The 20,645-nt window shown below is 39.6% G+C and overlaps 1 protein-coding gene across 4 annotated transcripts in view; it reads right to left on the reverse strand.

The window, feature by feature from the left end:
* PRCP (prolylcarboxypeptidase) overlaps positions 1-20,645 on the reverse strand; it is a 75,254-nt gene that overhangs the window by 31,707 nt on the left and 22,902 nt on the right. For all 4 annotated transcript variants that reach the window (XM_054437904.2, XM_054437905.2, XM_054437903.2 and 1 more), the window contains exon 2: positions 1,994-2,134. Coding sequence is in view for 1 of the 4 variants with exons in the window: in XM_054437903.2 (XP_054293878.2) it covers positions 1,994-2,134 (141 nt within the window). In the remaining 3 variants the exon portion in view is untranslated. The remainder of the gene's footprint in view (positions 1-1,993; positions 2,135-20,645) is intronic.

The following is a 20,645-nucleotide window of genomic DNA, read 5'->3' on the forward strand; positions in this document are numbered from 1 at the left end:
CCGCAAAATTTGCTTACATGTGTGTCACACACACCAGACCGTGAGTATCTTAAGAGTAAAGATCATCCATTAAAACGTCCAGACCTCTGTGCAGTTGATTTCAGGCTTTGAGAGGAGGCAATTTCATTGAACTAGTTCACAAAGTAATAAGTGATCTATTTCAGGAGTATTCTTATTTTTCAAAAGAGGTCCATGTAATATATCAACATCTTTTAACATTATGTGCTTGCAAGTCCCTTAATCTTCTTTAAGTCTTTACACAACTCTATGAACCATTATTACTGTATCCATTTAACAGATGACAAAACTGAGGCACAGAACAAGAAACTTACCTAAAGTCACACAGCAAAGTGGCAAAATCAGCATTCAAACCTTGTCTATCTGACTGAAGCCTTCACTCTAGACCACTGTGTGATGCTGCCTCTCAATAAATTAATGTCCAGAAGTGAATGTGCATTGGAACATTTTGGTATGTAAAGGCAGGTCTCTGGGGCAGGGGATGGGCCAGGATCTGCTCTTCTATGATCTGCCTCCAGTCAGTTCTTCAGAACTGTTCCTACACTGAATATCTCTTCCTTTCCACCACTTTCGAGAACAGAGATACCCCAGCAAACCTTAAGTTCTGCCACAGTGCCTGTCAGAGTAGTGCCTAGTGGAGGCAGGAACAGCTACCTGCCTATAATAAAAGAGAATGGAAACTGGAAAAATCACTGGACAGGATAAGTTACCCTGTGGCCTTCACATAAAATGAAAGTCACACCAAAAGGAGAAAAGAGACAAGGCAGCCTCTGTTGTTTCATAGAATAACAGAACGGGAATCTGATGGAAAGGAGGTCCTGATTTTGCTTGTCACTGACCTAAAAGAAATAGGCATCCTAGGATCTCATTTCTCTGGGAAGTATTTTATTTCAACTAAATTACTTAGATTCTTAACATTCCTAAGGATATAATCAGAAATGAGAAATGCAATAACAATGTAATTGGGTTCATATCTTTACTTTAAATTCATATACCAGTTAAACAAACATTGACTGAGACCTCCTGACTACCAGGCATCGTGCCAGACATTGGAATTAGGGATAATACATAATTCATTCCCCACTTTAAGGTAGTTCACAACTAGCTTTTTGGTAGAAAGTTGACATTTTCTAGTCACAGCACTGACACATTGAAAAGGAGCATTTCTTCCTTTCACATATGTTTCCAAATTAAGTTTTGTTAATGGATTTCGGCATTATAAAAGGTGATAGAAAATATAGTCAGGTAAGCAAGCTAACAGGCTATATACTACTTTTAACCCTCACAAATAAAAGAAAATGGTAGAACAGGAAAGCTAAACTAAAATGTAGCTACAACTTTACCTTTTCCCATTCTTATTTGTATATTTTTTTCTCATTTGCATTGGCTTTGTTTAGGTTTTATTCATTCATTCATTTAACAGATGTTTATCACCTTCTATATGTCCTGGACACTGACAATATAACACTAAACATACAAAAATTCCTGCCCTTGTTTTTACCTTCTAGAGACCATAATCAAAATAAACTATACACAGTAACATTCTTATCCCTGTTTCCCTTATATCGTTGTTCACTCTAGAAACAAGCTGAGATTTTAAAAACAAAACAAAGCAAAACAAAAACAAAAAACTTGCAAAATTCAATTCTCTGGGATGTTCAGGCAGTCCATGAAAAATACAATAAAATAAAATAATTCAATTCTCCAAAAATTGTACATTATTCTTTTCATTTGTAATTCTTTAAGGCTGAATATGCAGACTTATTGGATATCTGTATTTAATTCTTTTATGAACTTCCTATTCATGTGCTTTTGCTATTTTTCTATTATTAGTGTGTTAATTTTTTTGTTATTTTTTATAGAACTTTACAATTAAGAACAGTAATGCTTGGTCATATATATTGCAAAACATTTCTTCCAGGTTGTCATAATAAAAGTCAAATTGAGCACTGGAATTTCACGAGTCTGCACATACCGTGTTATTACAAAACCAGATAATGTCCCCTTCATTACCGGCATAGAAAAGTATTGATCCACCATTTTTCTTCCAGTATTTATCAGCTACTAGGTACCGCTGATTAAAAGTTTTCACAGTATTAAATCCAAAATGATCAACCTGTGATAAAAACAAAACAAACAAAACATATTTCAAAGGAAAGTAATAAAATGAGATCAACATAAAGGTAATTAATTCTTCCATTAAAATCAATCTATACTACAAAAATAATCACAAGAAATTTTAAACTTCACTGTTTTATTATTAATAGTAATATCGATATTATTATTTTGAAATCATTTCCTTATATTATAAAATAAAGTAATGTTTGCTATTGGTGGTCAAGATTTTCAATGTAAAAGAAAAAGTACAATTATAAAATCAAATAGCTACTTAAAAACATAATGTTAAAATTGAATTGTTAATACAATGTGAACCCTTTTTTAATTTTTAATGCATTTTTAATTGACAAATAAAATTTTACGTATGGTGTATATAACACGATGTTCTGAAATATGTATACACTGTAGAATGGCTAAATTGAGCTAATTAACATAAGCATTACCTCACATATTTATCATTTTTTGTGATAAGACCACTTAAAATCTACTCCCTTAGCAATTTTTAAGTATATAATACATCCCATTATTTTTCAAAATACAGTTTTCCCTTACTATCTGAATTTTCATTGTACAAACTTTCAATATTAAAAATTCATGAACTAGACTACTGAAAAGGTCCATAAACCTTGTCACCCCAGCACACCATAGATATTCTAAGTTACAAGATTTTCATGTCTATACCACTCCCACCAAAAGAAATTAGGGCTTATTAGTGAAGTGGCTGATTGACATTTGGGTCAAGGAAGCTGCAAGATAAGCTTATGCATTTTGCTGTGCAAGGAAGCAAGAAAGTGCTCACAATTAATGGAGAGTTATATTTAAAGAAGATAGGAACCAACCACAAGGAACTATCACTGGCAATCATTTTAATAAATTGAACGTAAAACAAAAACAAATTAAACATAAAAAGAATAATGACTGTAGTTAATTGAAACATTCAATTCATGAAACTCCATTAGTCCACAAAAATATTTATAAAAAGGAAAGAAAGGAAAAGGTTCATTTGTCACCATTTAAGTTGTCTATTAAATCAACTCCTTACTCTGAAGTCGGGAATTAAAAAGTAAAAAATTCAACATTTAACCTGCCTGTCCAACAGAACTGTACTTGATGGCTGCAAATAGTCCCAGTTAATAAAGAAGAGCTGTGTTTAGTCAAATGTCAGCTAACGTAGAAGGAATGACAGAATTAGAGTATGAGAGTTCTGTAAAGTTACTGATTCAGGCAAGAATTATCAATTGGTGTTAAAAGCATTAGGAAAATGAATAATATGAAAATGAACATTCATATAGTATCAAAGTAATACCATAGAGAATACTCTCTTGTCACAAGGGGAAAACATAACTGCAATGGAAGGATCAGGCTGCCATCACTTTAATCTAGTAATCAATTTTGTTAGTATCAACAATGGTAGAGCAGGCAGGGATTATGTATCTCCTCATGTGGCACAACATGAAGCAAACATCACCTATGATGTATTCCTGCTGAAAATGTTCCATTTTATCTTAATCCAGCCTTTAGATCTAATTCCCAGGTTCCAGGAAATATAAAGGTAAAAGAGCAAGTTGAAGATACTTCAAAGGGACAACAGATACTGAAGGTAGAATATTTTACAAGACAATTGACAAGGCAATATCATGAGAAAGGACTATTTTAGATTAAATGAATTTTAAGGAACATAATAACCAGACATAATACATGACCCTGGATTGGATCTTAGTTTGAACCAACAAGATATACATAATGAGGTAGGGACAAATGTGTAATTTTAATATGGACTAGTTATTAAATATACAGGTTGAGCATCCCTAATCCAAAAATCCAAAATCCAAATGCTCCAGATCTGAAACTTTTGAGCACCAACATGATACTCAAGAGAAAGGCTCATTAGAGCTTTTCAAATTTTGGATTTTCAGATTAGGTATATTCAATCAGTAACCATAATATGACTATTACAAAATAAAAAAAAATCAAAAATCTGAAATGCTTCTGGTCCTAAGCATTTCAGAAAAGGAATACTCAATTTGTACTAAAGACTTGTTCATTTTGTCAAAAGTGATCATATTGTTTTGGCTACATAAGAAAATGATTTCTTAAACTGAATTTTAAATATATTTTTGAGATTATTTTTTATCTTTTCAGATTTTTTAACTTGCTATTTAAAATGTAATTATCAAATACTATAACACGGTAAGATTCACGTACAACAATCTGAATTTACAGAGTTATCCTGCAGTACAGAGTCTCACTGAGCCTTTAGCATCATGGGGGCTGAATTCCTCAGTGCTTTGGAAAGACAGAAATGAGAATGCAGCACCCAGTCTGGATCAGACATAGGCTGTTCCAGCGCTGCTCCAGTCTCCCAGGAACAGTGCTTAGTTCTGACCTAAACCAGACCCTGTAAGACTTGCCTAGGTCATTCTAAAACAGATGGGACTTCCTGCACCCAGCTCTATCTACACACACAGTTCCCATTCATACCACAGGTCCCAAAACACAAGTGTCTCAAAACTTTACCTAACTGCAAACTTCCTGGTATCTATGATCATCACCATATGTACTCCTAAAATATGATATTCTAATCTAAAGACTGTCTACTGTTCAGGAAAATAAGCAGTTTTTATGGATGAGGTATGTAATAATGATGTCCATGTGCTATAAACCCTTCCATTATACACGTTAATTTACTCAATCATTCACTCAACAAGAATCTGTTGAACTCCTATTCTGGGCCAAGTACTAAGCTAAGCAATGGGATAAAGAGTTGGCTGAGCTGCAATCCCTGACTTTAACTTAAGCTAATTCAACTATATCCACTCAGCCTAAAAATGAAAGGGCAAGAAAGGCAGACAGACAGTGAAAGGAAGACGGATAAGTGATTCCACCTGCTTCCATTCAATTAGTACAGTGGTTCTCCATGTGAGGTCCCCAGACCAGCAGTATCAGCTTCACCTGGGAACTTGTTGAAACTGCAATCCCTTTGGCTGAATCCCAGACCTACAGAATCAGAAACCATGGGGGTAAAACCCAGTAAACTGTGCTTTAACAAGCCGTACAGGTGATTCTGTAAAGTTTTGAAAACCACTGAGTTAGAATAAGCACCAAAATGGACATTAATTTGTTATTCCTTCTCTTGTTTTAGGTTTCAGAATACCTGAAATACTGTAAGTATCTCATCATGCTGAATGAGACTCTGGTGTCTAAAGATTTGAATTACCACTGAACATACCCCCAAATATAAGCTAACTGTATCATTTGAAACTCAACATGAGAAACCACCACAGGAACACCTTTCGAAGCTCAGCAGGTTTCAACAAGGGAGGAAAGACTGTGTTGGACTTAAAGACAGGACGCTCATGGCTCTCTAACAAGATGCCTTCCCATGAGATTCTTGGAGATAATTTTGCCCTAATGGTTTTCACCTCACCCACTGACTACAGAACTGAGTCTTCATGTAAACCGAGATATTGCTGTAGCCTTTAAAAGCATCCCACAAAGAAAAACATTAATAATCCAGTCTAAAATTTTCAAATTTGGAAACATGGGTATGTGTTTGTATATGTCATGCTAAATATAACTGATAAAAAGTCCTTGCCAGAGAAACACTTCCATCTAGAATCACAAGGGCCACAAGAACTTCAGAACCAGAAAAAGCCAAATTCCTTTGTGTGGCTGTGCCCAAGGTACTCCTGCTCCTAGCAATCAGCCTTCATTGTTAAGATTAGGGAAAAGAGAGAGGAACCCTGGCAAGAAAGCAGACTTCAGAGTTAAAAGACCTGAACTTGAATCTCTTCTAACTGTGAAGCCTCGAGCAAATTACTTAACCTCTCTGAACCTTAGTATCTTCCTGTATAAAAATAAGGATAACCACATACAATTCAAAGGATTTCTGTGAGGATAGGGAAAATGCACCTAAAGTACCAGGCAAAGTTCCTGATATATATGTGCTTAAAAGATGTTAGTTCTCCTCTCTATCCCATTTGCACACCAATCCTAAGCATGGAGTACTCAGATGGGAGACAGATTAAGTTCTTCACAGAATTACAGGACCTTAGAATGTCAAAATCTCCTGTTTTCTGAGTGCTTCACCTAGGTGCTAAACAACTGGAAATATGTAGTGAAATGTCCTTTGCACAACATGAATTTACAGAATTTCTTTGGCTCCTTCCTATCATCAAGGATATCAACTTCTGGCTAGATAACTAGATAGTTTTCAGCACCTAATGGCCAGGCACACTAGGGGCAGTATGCCCTCTGCTGTTGAGAAGTGGGACCCACGTGCCACTCCCTGTTCTGGGCTCCTGAATAAAGATTTTATGAATCACAACACGAAAAGGTGACAAGGGCCTTAGAAACCATTCCATCTGTGTTGCTCAACTGAAGAAATTAGGCTCGAAGAGGTCACATGACTTGGCCATGGTCACAAGGCAGAGGCAGAGCTAGAACTTTATTTTTGCAATTTGGTTTATTGAACCAATTAAAATAAATAATAGCACGGTAAAGACAACACAGTATGACCTCAGAAAGGAAACAAACCTCTCTAGTCATGCACAGCAGTTCTTTCTAGCACGTGGTCCTAGAAATTTCATTTTTTCTTTTTTTTAATTTTTTTTTTTATGGTCCAAAAAATTTCAAAACATGCTTCCCCACTTTACCATGTGGAGGAGAAATAGATCTGTGAGAATGGGTAGGCAAGAAGAAAAGAGACCATCCTTTAAATGATATTTATTGTATAAAAGTAATTATTTGGACTTCAAAACCGCTCAAGAATAAAGTTCACATCCAGAAAAATCAGTAGCAACATTACATCTGTTAGTTTTGCTGGCAACTTGGGGACAGCAGGTGTGGGAGAGGTGGGGATGGGAGGGAATAACACAGAGCACCTACCACATGTCTGCCACAGTGCTGTTGCTTTACACAGATCCCTTCACCATCTCGGCAGTTACCCTCTGGGGCCACTTTCATCACCCAGTTTTAAAATAAGAAGGCTGATGCTCAGAGAGGTCAGATAGCTTGCCCAAGGTAATGTAACTAATAATTAGGAATCAAATGTAATTCTTTTCATGTGCTTTTAACCTCTACCCAATCCCGCCTCTAAGAAAACCCAGATCTTTATACTTCTTGCATTATAACACGCTCATGCAGATAAAGCTGACTGTAAACTTCAACCCTCGGTAGGCGACACTCAGAGTGAGTATCTTTCTCCTAAATTTGCAAAATGAAGGACAAATCTCCCAGCCATTTACTAACAGTTACATTGCAGAATATGTGGAATGTTGGTCTTTTCACTGACCTGACAATAATTGTTACTACACTACTATTGCTAACGCCATTAGGCCACTGATAAAACCAAAATCACATTGGCTCCTTCTCGGCAGCCTTCGGTTTTAGAAAATTCAGTATGCAGTTGGATTTATTCAGGCACCCAGATATCTAATAACAGTTAACTAAAATTTTACTAAAGATACAAAAAGTATACCCAGAGATATACGTGACCAAAAAAATTAACTTACGCCTCCAATAAATCAAAGCACCTTAAAGGAGTTTTTCATGTGCTCTGGTTTCCAACTCTAATGCAGAGATCTAAAATAAAATAAGACCCTCTTTCTCCCATTTGATGTGTGTGTCTTATATTAATTTGGGGATTGTGGGGTTACATTCCATTAGAGTTCTTAAATGGAGCCTGACAACTTTCTGGGCAAGCTTGATATGCTCTGAAAGGATGGACGCCTTTATGTTAGAAGAACACAGGTTCCCAAAGAAGGACTAAAACGTGGAAGGAAGGTGGAGTTTAGACAAGCCCTAGATCTACAGTTGGAGAAGGATGGATGTCTAGGAGTGGGTTCCTACTAAGTTGTCCTTCACACATGGGCACCCTAGAGCTAGGACAAGATCAGAGAACAAGCCACATCTTATGAGTCAGATCTCTGGCTCTTGGATGACTCCTGGTTTATTTCTTCTTTATTATTACGTCAAGGCCTTTCAAAAACTGCTTAAATGTTCTACCTTTACTCATCCATACAATGAAGATACCAGAAAGTATTGGAGATTAAATTTGACTTAAAGAATTAAAGGGGAAATGGTATCCCCCAGTGAGTGTGGTGCTGGCAAAGGAAATGTTTTCAGGTCCCTCCAAGAGGAAGGTGAGTCCAGGAAGGAACTGTCCTTCCTTCCCACAAAGATGTTCTCATCATTGCCAACCTTAGAGGGTCGAGCTTCCATCTTAACAAAAAGGGTGGAAGTCCTCTCAGAAATATCCTTCAAAGGCAATCATCTTTGTATGTAATAAGACACACACTTCTTTACACACACTTCTATAAGTGTTAACCAGGAGACAGAACTGCATTCCCTGACTCCTATGTTTTTTTTCCTAACATGCCCCTAATCTTAAAAATGAGACTCTTAGAAATAAATTTATTTAAAGAGAAAATGGTAAATGAGAAAGGAAAGAAAATAAGTGATAATGGGAGAGTCCATTACAGGGAAAATTTGGTGTCCCAGCCTCCTATACTCAGACGGTTTGAAAGGCAAGAACACAATAGCTACCACAGTGCCCTTGTACATGGCAGATACTTTATAGATCATTGTTTTTATTTTTATTTTTTTTTTGAGCCGGAGTCTTGCTCTGTCGCCCAGGCTGGAGTGCAGGGGCATGATCTCCGCTCACTGCAACCTCCACCTCCCGGGTTCAAGCAGTTCTCCTGCCTCAGCCTCCCAAGTGGCTGGGATTACAGGTGCCCACCACCACACCCAGCTAATTTTTTGTATTTTTAGTAGAGACAGGGTTTCACCATGCTGGCCAGGCTGGTCTCAAACTCCTGACCTCAAGTGATCCGTCTGCCTCAGCCTCCCAAAGTGCTGGGATTACAGGCATGAGCCACCGCACCCGGCCACAGATAATAGTTCAATTGATGCAGTTCAAATCTTCTAAGTAAGTGGTTCTCGTGTTTCTGATTATGAGGTTCCCTCGTTAATGTTAAAATTATCATAGATGTGTTATATCTTAGTAGCCAGTGCTTGAGAAAATACGAGAAGCTATTATAAATTCAACAATGGTATAAATAAATACCACAACAGCATCTATCTACGTGAAAAAAAAATTTGTGCTTAGTAACCAAATGGGGAGGGAAAACACCCTCTCGAAAAATTCTGCAGTGCTTAATAACATTTCTTTCCTCAAACCAAGAACTCTGGGCCCCAGAGGGGGAATCGCTAAGTTACCAAAATGCTGTGAAACCAAAACACTCTTTGCTTTACTGCTAAAACAGAGGTGAAAATATCCTGCCGTTGAGAATACCTAAAATGCTCCAGTAAATCAAGAAATAACATGTTTTGTCAAATAACAGTTAAGTGTTTCATTAGAGGGAGATTCTATCTGTTGGTCAAACAGCTCTGTGAAAGCACCACATAATCAATGCTTTCCCATGGCTTCAGGAAGCTTTGTACTAAAAGAATTACCTGGCCACAGCTCAAGCTCCCAAATTAGAGATAAAGTACTGCTGTAATCAAGCACTGCATATAAATTTAGGAAATGATACATCACCAGAGGGCGCCCTTATATAAGTAGTAAAGTCGGAAAGACCATTACTTTTTTTTTGTTTGTTCTTTAAGAGACAGGGTCTCCCTCTGTGGCCCAGGCAAAGTAGAGTGGCCGGATCATAGCTCACTGCAGCCTCGAACTCCTGGGCTCAAGCAATCCTCCTTCCTAAGCTCAAGAGTAGCTGGAACTAAAGGCGCACACCACCACACCCAGTTTGTTAAGTTTTAAATTAAGTTTCATAAAATCTTAGGACAGAAAGGGAACTTAGATCTCAAGTCCAAACTCTTGGATAAAAAACAGACACAGAGGCCAATTATTTTAAATCTTTCTTTTCTAAATAAATATATTATATGTTCACATGATTGAAACAGCAATCATCCCCCTTCTTTTTAAAGTCAGGATTCAAAATCTGTGCTGTCAGAAACCAGGATATTGGTTACCAGTGCAGGGGAAAACTGACTGTAAAAGAGAATGAGGGGATTCTGGAGTTAGGATAATGCATTGTTCTATATGTATAATAAGATAATTCAAAAGCAGATTGATAAACATTTAAAATCTCATTGAAGATATGTATTATTTTAAAAGACACATGTTTATATTTCTATTTCACTATACAGGCATATGTAAATTATATTGCACTAAATCACATTAATATTAAATTTTTCTTTCATTTAAAAATACTTATTGAGTGCTCACTAAAAGGCAGGTATCAAGAAAAAAACTAAGATACAATTCCATTTCTCAAGTTCTGGAGAATCTAACAGAAATGATTAATGTGCTAGTAAACAACCAAGCAGTGGTGTGGTTAAGTTCTGTATACAAAGCACTGTAGGAGCTCAGAAGCCAAAGCCACCACCCTGCCTGAGGAAATTACAGAGGGCTGCACCAAGGAAGTAATATCTGAGCTGAACTTTGACACAGAGAAGAATTTTTTTTCAGGTACAAAAGAGCATTTCAAGCAAAGGAAGAAAAACATGTGCAAGGCTATGATGAGCTATACAGAATGAGCATAAATTCAGGAACTGTTGTTTTACAGCAAGAGGTTTATGAGGGGAAGACATGGGAGATGAGATTAGACTCACTGGGCTGCCACAGTGGCTCACACCTTTAATCCCAGCGCTTTGGGAGGCTGAGGCGGGAGGATCAAATTGAGGCCAGGAGTTCAAGACCAGCCTGGCCAACATGGCAAAACCTCTTCTCTACAAAAATAGAAAAAATTAGCCAGGCATGGTGATACACGCCTATAATCTCAGCTACTTGGGAGGCTGAGGCCCGAGAATCACTTGAACCTGGGAGGCAGAGGTTAAAGTAAGCCAAGATCACACCACTGCATTCCCACCTGGGTGACAGAGCAAGACTCTGTCTCAAAAAATAAATAAATAAATAAATAAGGAAAAAGAAAAACCTAGGCCAGGTGCACTGGCTCACACCTGTAATTCCAACACTTCAGGAGGCCAAGGTGGTAGGATCACATGAGCCCAGTAGTTCAAGACCAGCCTGGGCAACATAGCAGGACCCGGTCTCTACAAAAAATAAAAACATTAGCTGGGTGTGGTGGTACATGCCTATAGTCCTAGCTACTCAGGACGCTGAGATCAGAGGATCCCTTGAGCCCAGAAGTTCGACGTTACAGTGAACTATGATCATGCCACTGCACTCCAGCCTGGGCAACAGAGCGAGACTCCATCTCAAAAAAAAAAGGAAGAAGAAAAGAAGAAAAGAAAGAAGGAAGGAAGGAAGGAAAGAAAGTGGTATAGAGAGACAGAAGAAAGGGAAGGAAGGGAAGGGAAAGGAGGAAGGAAAGAAGGAAGAGAGGGAGAAAGGGAGAGAAACCTAGCTGAAATCCAAGATTGTTCCTCTAAACCAACAGTGAATGAAAAAAAAAACATCCACTGGAAATAGACTCAACCAGCAGGGACTTTTTTCTGTTTTGTCCACTTCTGAGTACACAGTGACTGGAATAAGGCCTGGCATGTAGTAGAAGACCAATGAATATATATAGAGTAAATGAATGCATGCATGCATCGTGGCTCTGCAGTTGGTATAAAAACAAAAATGAGAATGGAAAGCATAGTTCCCAAGAAGGTCAAGTTTGTGCAGGTTCATTTATTGGGTGGGTCTGTTCCCAGCTTTGGAAGAGTTGCACAACACTGTAGTTGGATGTGCCTTTTGCCCAGTGACAAATCACATGCCTAAGGGAGAACCCAAGCCTTAAATCTAAGGGCAACACATAACATTTTGGACTGCTGAGGAAGCAGGAAATGCATGCCTTCTGCTGGGTGGAGAAACAATTATATATAACTACAAATAATATGGACAGAAGGCCAACATTGCAGGTGGTGCAGGAGAAGGACCAATCAGCATTTTACCAAAGCATATTACCTAAAACATAATTGATCTTGGTGACAAGGTTATAAGTCAAAGTTTTTAAGACTGGAAAGGACTTTAAAGTCATGGCTGTCAGCCAGGACACAATAACTTTACCTGAGAAACAGCTTTCTGTAAAATGTACAACATAGCAGCTCGTTCAGCAGCATACTAGTGTTTGGTGAACACACATGTGCTGCAAAATATTGATTTGATCAATGTGTAAAATATGTGTTTCCAACAACAGAGTTTTAAGAAGGAAGAAACAGGAGAGAGGTATAATACCCTAGGACAAAAAGTAATTGGAGGGAATAGCTGAGACTCTAGGTAAGTGAGGGATATGTGATGCAGCGAGATCCTGGGAAGGAAGGAGGGAATGGGGTCAATAGCAGCAACAGAAGGATCTGACTTGGGAACCCCTTCTCCACTGGGAAACAGATGGATGCAAGAGTTATCTTTCTAATTAGCGAGTGAGGAAACTAAAAGGGTTCTAGTTAAAATGCCTCTCATATAACACCTTAGTTTTCAGTCAATGAAGTAAAGGGACAAGGTAATCTATTAAAAGAGATAGTAAAAGAGAGCCCGGGATGGCAATGATTTAAAGACAGAGGTAAAAGTTCAGCATGGAAGAAAAAACTGATGCCTAGGTCTCCATAAAGCTCCTGAGGTTGGAGACTGAATTGGTAGGCACAATAATCTGCCTATATATGGGCTTGCTTAGCAGATATTTACAACCCAAGAGCAGGAGCAGAGAAGTTCAACGGTTGGATAAAACTAGGATGAGAATGTCATAAAGGGGTTGTGAGAGGACAGGGGGCAAGAGAATTAAGGTCATTCTTATCTTCATGCAGCCTGAATATACCCAGAGCTATGAGGTCCTGTCCACCACAGACAAATGCTGCCATAATCTGTTTGCTGATTTGCAAGGTAATCTAAACTATGCTGTGTTTATTCTATTTTAAGGAGTAAATAATCTTGCCAGAACTCATATATATGATATATAAGCATTTCAATAATAATATCATAAAAATAATGTAAGGCTGCATATCATCAAGGCCTTGAAAGTTTATATTCTTCTGTTTTGTTAAACATAAGATGATGTGTTACTGATTTTCTTCCTTTATAATCTATTGTTCTAAATGTTTCTCTTTTTTTTTTTTTTTGAAACAGAATCTGACTCTGTCGCCCAGGCTGGAGTGCAGTGGCATGATCTTGGCTCGTGCAACCTTCGTCTCCTGGGTTCAAGCAATTCTCCTGCCTCAGCCTCTGAGTAGCTGGGACTATGGGCGTGCCCCACCATGCCCTGCTACGTTTTGTATTTTTAGTAGAGATGGGGTTTTGCCATGTTGCCCAGGCTGGTCTCGAACTCCCGAACTTAAGTGATCCACCCGCCTTGCCCTCCCAAAGTGCTAGGATTACAAGCGTAAGCCATCGCACCTGGCCTGTTCTGAATATTTCTTCTATACATGCAAAATGTTCTCCTGATACCACTGTTACAACTACATCACATCTTCTGAGAGATAGAGGCTGGTATCTGGTGGTATAATGTAAAAGGACAAAGACCCCTCAACCTCCAAAAAAGGCAAAAACCACATTTCTCACAAACAGGAGTTCAGACCTGTGATCTATGTAACTCACAATCCAATCTTGCATACTACCCCTCCTCCTGCAAAGAGCTGTGATGATCTCATAAATCTTCTGTTCTCCAACTGAGCAACCCCAGTTCTTACTATTTCCCATATAACACTATATTCTAAAGCCCTCCTAACCCTGCTCACACTGGATTAACATTCCCTCTTACAGATGGTGTGCCCAGAGCTGAGTACAATATGTAACGTGGTCTAATAAAGTGCCTTGCTCATCGCTGGCCAGGAATAAATAACCGATGAGTATGTTTATAGACCTTATCCATGGTTTTGCTTTCTGCAGTTTCAGTTACCCATGGTCAACCACGGTCAGAAAATAGGTGAGTACAGTACAACAAGATATTTTGAGAGAGAGAAAGAGACTACACGTTCACATAATGTGTCATAGTTGCTTATTATTCATTATTGTTGTTAATCTCTTATTGTGCCTAATTTATAAATAAAACCTTATCATAGGTATGTATGCATAGGAAAAAACATACTATATATAGGGTTCAGTACTAACCGACATCTCTGGCATCTACTGGGGGTCTTGAAACGTATCCCCCCTGAAGAAGGGAGGACTACTGTATAGCTCCAATAACACAGCCTACTTTAAATTGAAAGTTATGTAGGTATACTGGGTTGAATAGCATCCCCCCAAAATTTATGTCCTTCCTAGAACCTCAGAATGTGACTTTATTTAGAAATAGGATCATTGCAGGTGTCATTAGTTAAGATGAGGACATGCTGGAGAGGGGTGGGCCCTTAATCCAATATGACTGGTGTTCTTATAAGAAAAGAAGAGACAAAGAGGCACAGAGAGAAGAATGCCATGTTAAGACACAGATGCACAAAAGCAAGATGGCCATGTGACAATGGAAGCAGACTGTAGTCAAGCAGCTTCCAGCAAAAGAATGCCAAGGACTGCCAACAGCCAGCAGAAGCTTAGCGAGGGATACAGACCAGACTCTTCCCCGGAGCCCAGACCAGGCTCTCCCTCGGAGTCCCCAAGAAGTAACCAATCCTGCTGACACCCTGACTTTGGACTTCTGGCCTCTGGAAGTGAGAGGATAAACTTCTATTGTTTTAAGCCTCCTAGTCTGTGATAGTCTGCAGCCCTAAGAAACTAATACAGAAGGCCTCTCTATGGAGGTGGCAACGAAACCGAAGCCTGAAGGAGCCAGACAAAGAAAGAACTCTAGAAAGAAGAAACAGAAAATACAGAGAGCCAGAGGCCAGAAAGAGCTTAATGTAGAAACAGAGATAAGACCAGTGATGAACAAGAGATAGAATGGTACTGGATGAGGCTTAGCGCTAAGTGGGCTATGATAGGGAGTCTGAACTTAATTTAAGGGCAATAGGAAGCCTTCAAGAGTTTTAAAACTTATTCTGATCTGTTTTTTTTTTTTTTAAAAAAAAAAAAAGAAAGTGAGAAGAATAAGTAGAAGGCTATTGAAAGGTTCACATGGCACATGATTATGAGAACAAGCCAGGCTTCAAGCCAAGGTATGTCTCTCTTAAATTGCTACATATTTAACATATATGACAATGTTTAATCTCCAAAGTCATAATACACCCCAGAAAGATCTCAATGAAGAAGGACTCAATATATGACATCAGCAGTATTCGTTTAACAACAATCAACAAAAGGAAATCTTTTGAACAGTTGTAGTCACCACTATAGCCCATTTATAACAGATTCTGCACTGGCCCTGACTGTGGGCATTGTAAACACTAAATGCCCCACTAAATTGGCAAAAGAGTTCCAAGGCCATCAGGCTCCCCCCAGCATTTAATAGAAGTCAATAAAGCATATTCTATTGCTACCATTTTCTCCAAAACCTATTAAAGAAATTGATAGAAGGTAATAAACTAATTGTTCTCAAATGTTTAGGTCCTTTTCCACCCTGGTGAGATAAAAGACATCAGCAGCCACAATCTTCACTGGTTACCTCTGATGAATTAATAAACTACATGTTTAAAAAAGAAAAAGCACATACAAACATAGTATTACAACATAATGCTAAAATACAACTCTTCTTCCATGGAGAATCTTCTGTGAATGATACCATGAGAACCACTGAAACAGAAAACCCACAACCTCTTTTCAGAGACTGCTTTAAAATAAATTTTTTTATCACACTGAAAAATACATGATGTTAAAGCACTCTGGAAAATTAAACTTTACAAAATCCCCACATGAATAGCATCCACCAAAGGAAGCAGCTGAGGAAAGTAATGTCTAAGTTTTTTCCTCCCTGGAAACTCCAACATCAAATTTGCAGTCCTGATTTCACTATAAAATGTCCTCCAGGGACTTTTTATCATTATCTTAAAGATACACTCTACAGACTACTCATTGTTTTGCACATTCATCCGGTCTAAATGATAATGGCACTGTAAAAAAGATAAAGGAAGGGAAAAGGATATCCTCAGCAGAAACCAAAAAGCTCAGAACAATAACAGCAAGTTCAAATGTAACCAAGTGGCTTCCTTTGATTACTTTCAGGTGGTTTTGCCACCACAACACCAGATAATCAACAACTTCCCAGAGCTAGTGGGATGTGTACGTATTTCTTGAGTGCCTACCATGGGATAAGTACTAGAGTAACAACTGTGAACAAGCTAGATATGGTCACTGCCCACACAGGGCTTATAGTCTGGTGATAGACAACAAGAAACAAAAAACAAACAAGCAAATACACAAATAAGAACTTAGAAACTAATTGTACAAGTTTTACCTGGGTGCGGTGGCTCACACCTGTGATCCCAGGACTTTGGGAGGCCAAGGCTGGCAGATCACTTGAGCCAAAGAGTTCGAGACCAGCCTGGGCAACATGGCAAAACCCCGTCTCTTCAAAAAATACAAAAATTAGCATGGCATAATGGCATGCACCTGCAGTACCAGCCACTCAGGAGGATGAAGTGGGAGGATCACCTGAGCCATGATCACACCACTGGACTCCAGCCTGGGCAACAAAGTGAGACCCTGTCTCAAAAAAAAAAAAGGAAACTAGTTGTACAGGTTTTATTCTGATAGAGAATAAAAGAGGCAGATGGACATTTAATAGGGTGGTCAGAAAAGAAGTCCTGGAGCAGGCAATAGTTAAGCTTTTAATCCACACAGCCGTCTACCCTGTGAAATGTCCTGGGGGTTCTATTCAACGCCCCTCATTTCATGAAGCATTCCTGCCTTCTTTGTGCTTTCATGGTATTTTAGCTATATTATAATCTTTTCAAATGTAGCCTTGCAGAGTGGTTATTTATACATACATGTCTTATAACCACCATACTGTTATAAACTGTAAAACTGTAAAAAAAAAAACAAAACAAAAAAAACCCGTATAAAAAAAGTTAGAATCTATTGAACACACCATGTGTGTTATTTCTTCCTGCCCCTGTGAATAGTGTAAGGGCTGAACTAGGACTATATGTAAATAATCTCAATTGTTCTTCAGAGGAACCCTATGGAGTAGAGAGGCTGTGTTTTCCCCACCATGCCCTACTGCCTCTCCCTTTCTGGCTAATCTCTGTACCCACAAAGTGCAAAACACAATGTGCACAAGCCTTGCTACATCAATGACTCCTGAGTTGAACTGGAAGAAGTGAGAAGTGTGATGTGACACCTGAAGACCAAGTGACCTCACCCGAACTTAGACTACACCAGTTAACTCTGCTTTAGGCCTGTGGGGCTACCAGTAAGACTGTTTTCTTTCTATCAGAGGTGTGTTAGCCTCAGGAAATGTGAACAGATCCTACAATTACTCAGTTAAAATCCAATTCAACCTTGAAAGGTAGAAAAGCTGTAAACACATAGGTGACTATAATTAATACTGAGCCTCCTCACTGTAAACACACAGGTGACTATAATTAATACTGAGCCTCCTCACTGTAAACACATAGGTGACTATAATTAATACTGAGCCTCCTCGGCAAAGACAAGGCTCTTTCATCGTTCCACCATTTCCTGAGTACTTACTCTGTGCGCCTGGCTATACTGGATACAAGGATAAAAAGCCTTATTTTTTGCTCTGAAAGAGGCCACAGTCTACCAGAGAAGACAAGCAAGCAAAGAAATTATTTCTATATAAGGAATGCACATTATGAATGTGGGTGAGAACACGGTGATTGTTATGGCAGCAAAGAGGAGGCACACCCCATCTAACCAGTGGTACACAAGGCCGTAGCGAAGGCAAACTCAAGAGAAGCTGATAATGTCTGTCCTGGCACCCTGCTCACCTCTTTTCCAGCCTCATCTTCTACCACATGGCCCTCTCCCACTTCATATTCCAGAAATGCTCTGGACATACACTTTCTCAAGTCTCCAGGCTTCTCTACATGGATTTCCTCCTGCCTGGAATGCATTCCTCTCTTGCATCATTACAAAAAAAAAATTACTACCTCATCCTCAAAATGTTCATTCAAGTGCTGTCCCCTCTACAAAGTTTTCTAGGACAACCCCAGGCCCAAAGGAGAACGCTCCTTCTCTGATCCTATGACAGCTTCCAGAACAGTCACCACCACACTGTGCTGTCACTGTTTTGAAGGTTGGCTCAGCACAGTCAAAAGAGCCCAGCTCTATAACCTGAAAGTCCCATGTTGAAATGCTGATTGTGACACTTTCTAGCTACGTGATTTCCAGAGAACTCTTTCATATCTCAGTACCTCAGTTGCTTCATCTATAAAAGGGAAAACTAATAACTTCCTTACAAGGTTGCAAGCATTCAAAGTGGTGTGTGTACAAGTCCCTGACCACAGCAAAGGCTCAAAAAATACTCCCAATGACTGATAACCATCAATAACTTTATATTGTGGTATTAAACAAAACACACACAAAAGTACATTACAACCATATGTGTTTTTTTACATTTGGCACGTTATATGGTTTTGCTGTGTCCCCACCCAAATCTCAACTTGAATTGTATCTCCCAGAACTCCCACGTGTTGTGGGAGGGACCCGGGGGAGGTTATTGAATCATGGGGGCGAGTCTTTCCTGTGCAAGTCTCATGATAGTGAATAAGTCTCACAAGATCTGATAGGTTTATCAGGGTTTTCCGCTTTCGCTTCTTCCTCATTTTCTCTTGCCACCACCATGTAAGAAGCGCCTTTCAACTCCTGCCATGATTCTGAGGCCTCCCCAGCCCTGTGGAACTGTAAGTCAAATTAAACCTCTTTTTCTTCCCAGTCCCGGGTATGTCTTTATCAGCTGCATGAAAATGAACTAATACAGTAAATTGGTACCAATAGAGTGGGGCATTGCTGAAAGGATACCCGAAAATGTGGAAGCAACTTTGGAACTGGGTAACAGGCAGAGGTTGGAACAGTCTGGAGGGCTGAGAATAAGACAGGAAAATGTGGGAAAGTTTGGAACCTCCTAGAGACTTGTTGAATGGCTTTGACAAAAATGCTGATAGTGATATGAACAACAAGGTCCAGGCTGAGGTGGTCTCAGATGGAGATGAGGAACTGAAGCAAAGGTGACTCTTGTTATGTTTTAGTAAAGAGACTGGTGGCATTTTGCCCCGCCCTAGAGATTTGTGGAGCTTTGAACTTGCAAGAGATGATTTAGGGTATCTGGCAGAAGAAATTTCTAAGCAGCAAAGCATTCAAAATGTGACTTGGGTGCTGTTAAAAGCATTCCATTTTAAAAGGGAAACAGCATAAAAGTTCAGAAAATTTGTAGCCTGACGATGCAGTAGAAAAGAAAAACCTATTTCCTGAGGAGAAATTCAAGCCAGCTGCAGAAATTTGCATAAGCAGCAAGGAGCCTAATGTTAATCCCCAAGACCATGGGGAAAACGTCTCCAGGCCATGTCAGAGACCACACGGCAGCCCCTCCCATCACAGGCCTGGAACCCAGGAGGAAAAAGTGGTTTCGTGGGCTGAGCCCAGGGTCCCCATGCTGTGTGCAGCCTAGGGACTGGGTGCCCTGTGTCCCAGCCACTCCAGCCACGGCTTAAAGGGGCCAACATAGAGCTTAGGCTGTGACTTCAGAGGGTGGGAGCCCTAAGCCTTAGCAGCTTCCACATGGTGTTGAGCCTGCAGGTGCACAGAAGTCAAGAATTGAGGTTTGGGATCCTCTGCCTAGATTTCAGAAGATGCATGGAGATGCCTGGATGCCCAGGAAAAAGTTTGCTGCAGGGGTGGAGCCCTCATGGAAAACCTCTGCTAGGACAGTGTAGAAGGGAATGTGGAGTCAGAGCCCCCACACAGAGTCTCTACTGGGGCAATGCCTAGTGGAGCTGTGAGAAGAGGGCCACCATCCTCCAGACCCCAGAATGGTAGACCCACTGACAGCTTGTACCGTGAGCCTGGAAAAGCCACAGACACTCAATGCCAGCCAGTGATAGCAACTGAGAGGGAGGCTGTACCCTGCAAAGCCACAGGGGTGGAGCTGCCCAAGACCATGGGAACCCACCTCTTGCATCAGTGTGACCTGGATGTGAGACCTGGAGTCAAAGGAGATCATTTTGGAGCTTTAAAATTTGACTGCCCACTGGATTTCGGACTTGCATGGGGCCTGTAACCCCTTTGTTTTGGCCAATTTCTCCCATTTGGAATGGCTGTATTTACCCAATACCTGTACCCACATTGTATCTAGGAAGTAACTAACTTGCTTTTGATTTTGTAGGCTCATGAGCAGAAGGGACTTGCCTTGTCTCAGGTGAGACTTTGGACTGTGGACTTTTGGGTTAATGCTGAAATGAGTTAAGACTTTGGGGGATTGCTAGGAAGGCATGATTGGTTTTGAAATGTGAGGACATGAAATTTGGTGGGGCCAGGCGTGGTATGATATGGTTTGGCTGTGTCCCCACCGAAATCTCAACTTGAATTGTATCTCCCAGAATCCCCACATGTTGTGGGAGGGACCCATGGGGAGGTAATTGAATCATGGGGGTCATTCCCATGCTATTCTCATGATAGTGAATAAGTCTCATGAGATCTGATGGGTTTATCAGGGGTTTCCACCTTT

The sequence above is a fragment of the Pongo pygmaeus genome, chromosome 9, assembly GCF_028885625.2.
Source record: "Pongo pygmaeus isolate AG05252 chromosome 9, NHGRI_mPonPyg2-v2.0_pri, whole genome shotgun sequence".
NCBI classification, from domain to species: Eukaryota; Metazoa; Chordata; class Mammalia; order Primates; family Hominidae; genus Pongo; species Pongo pygmaeus.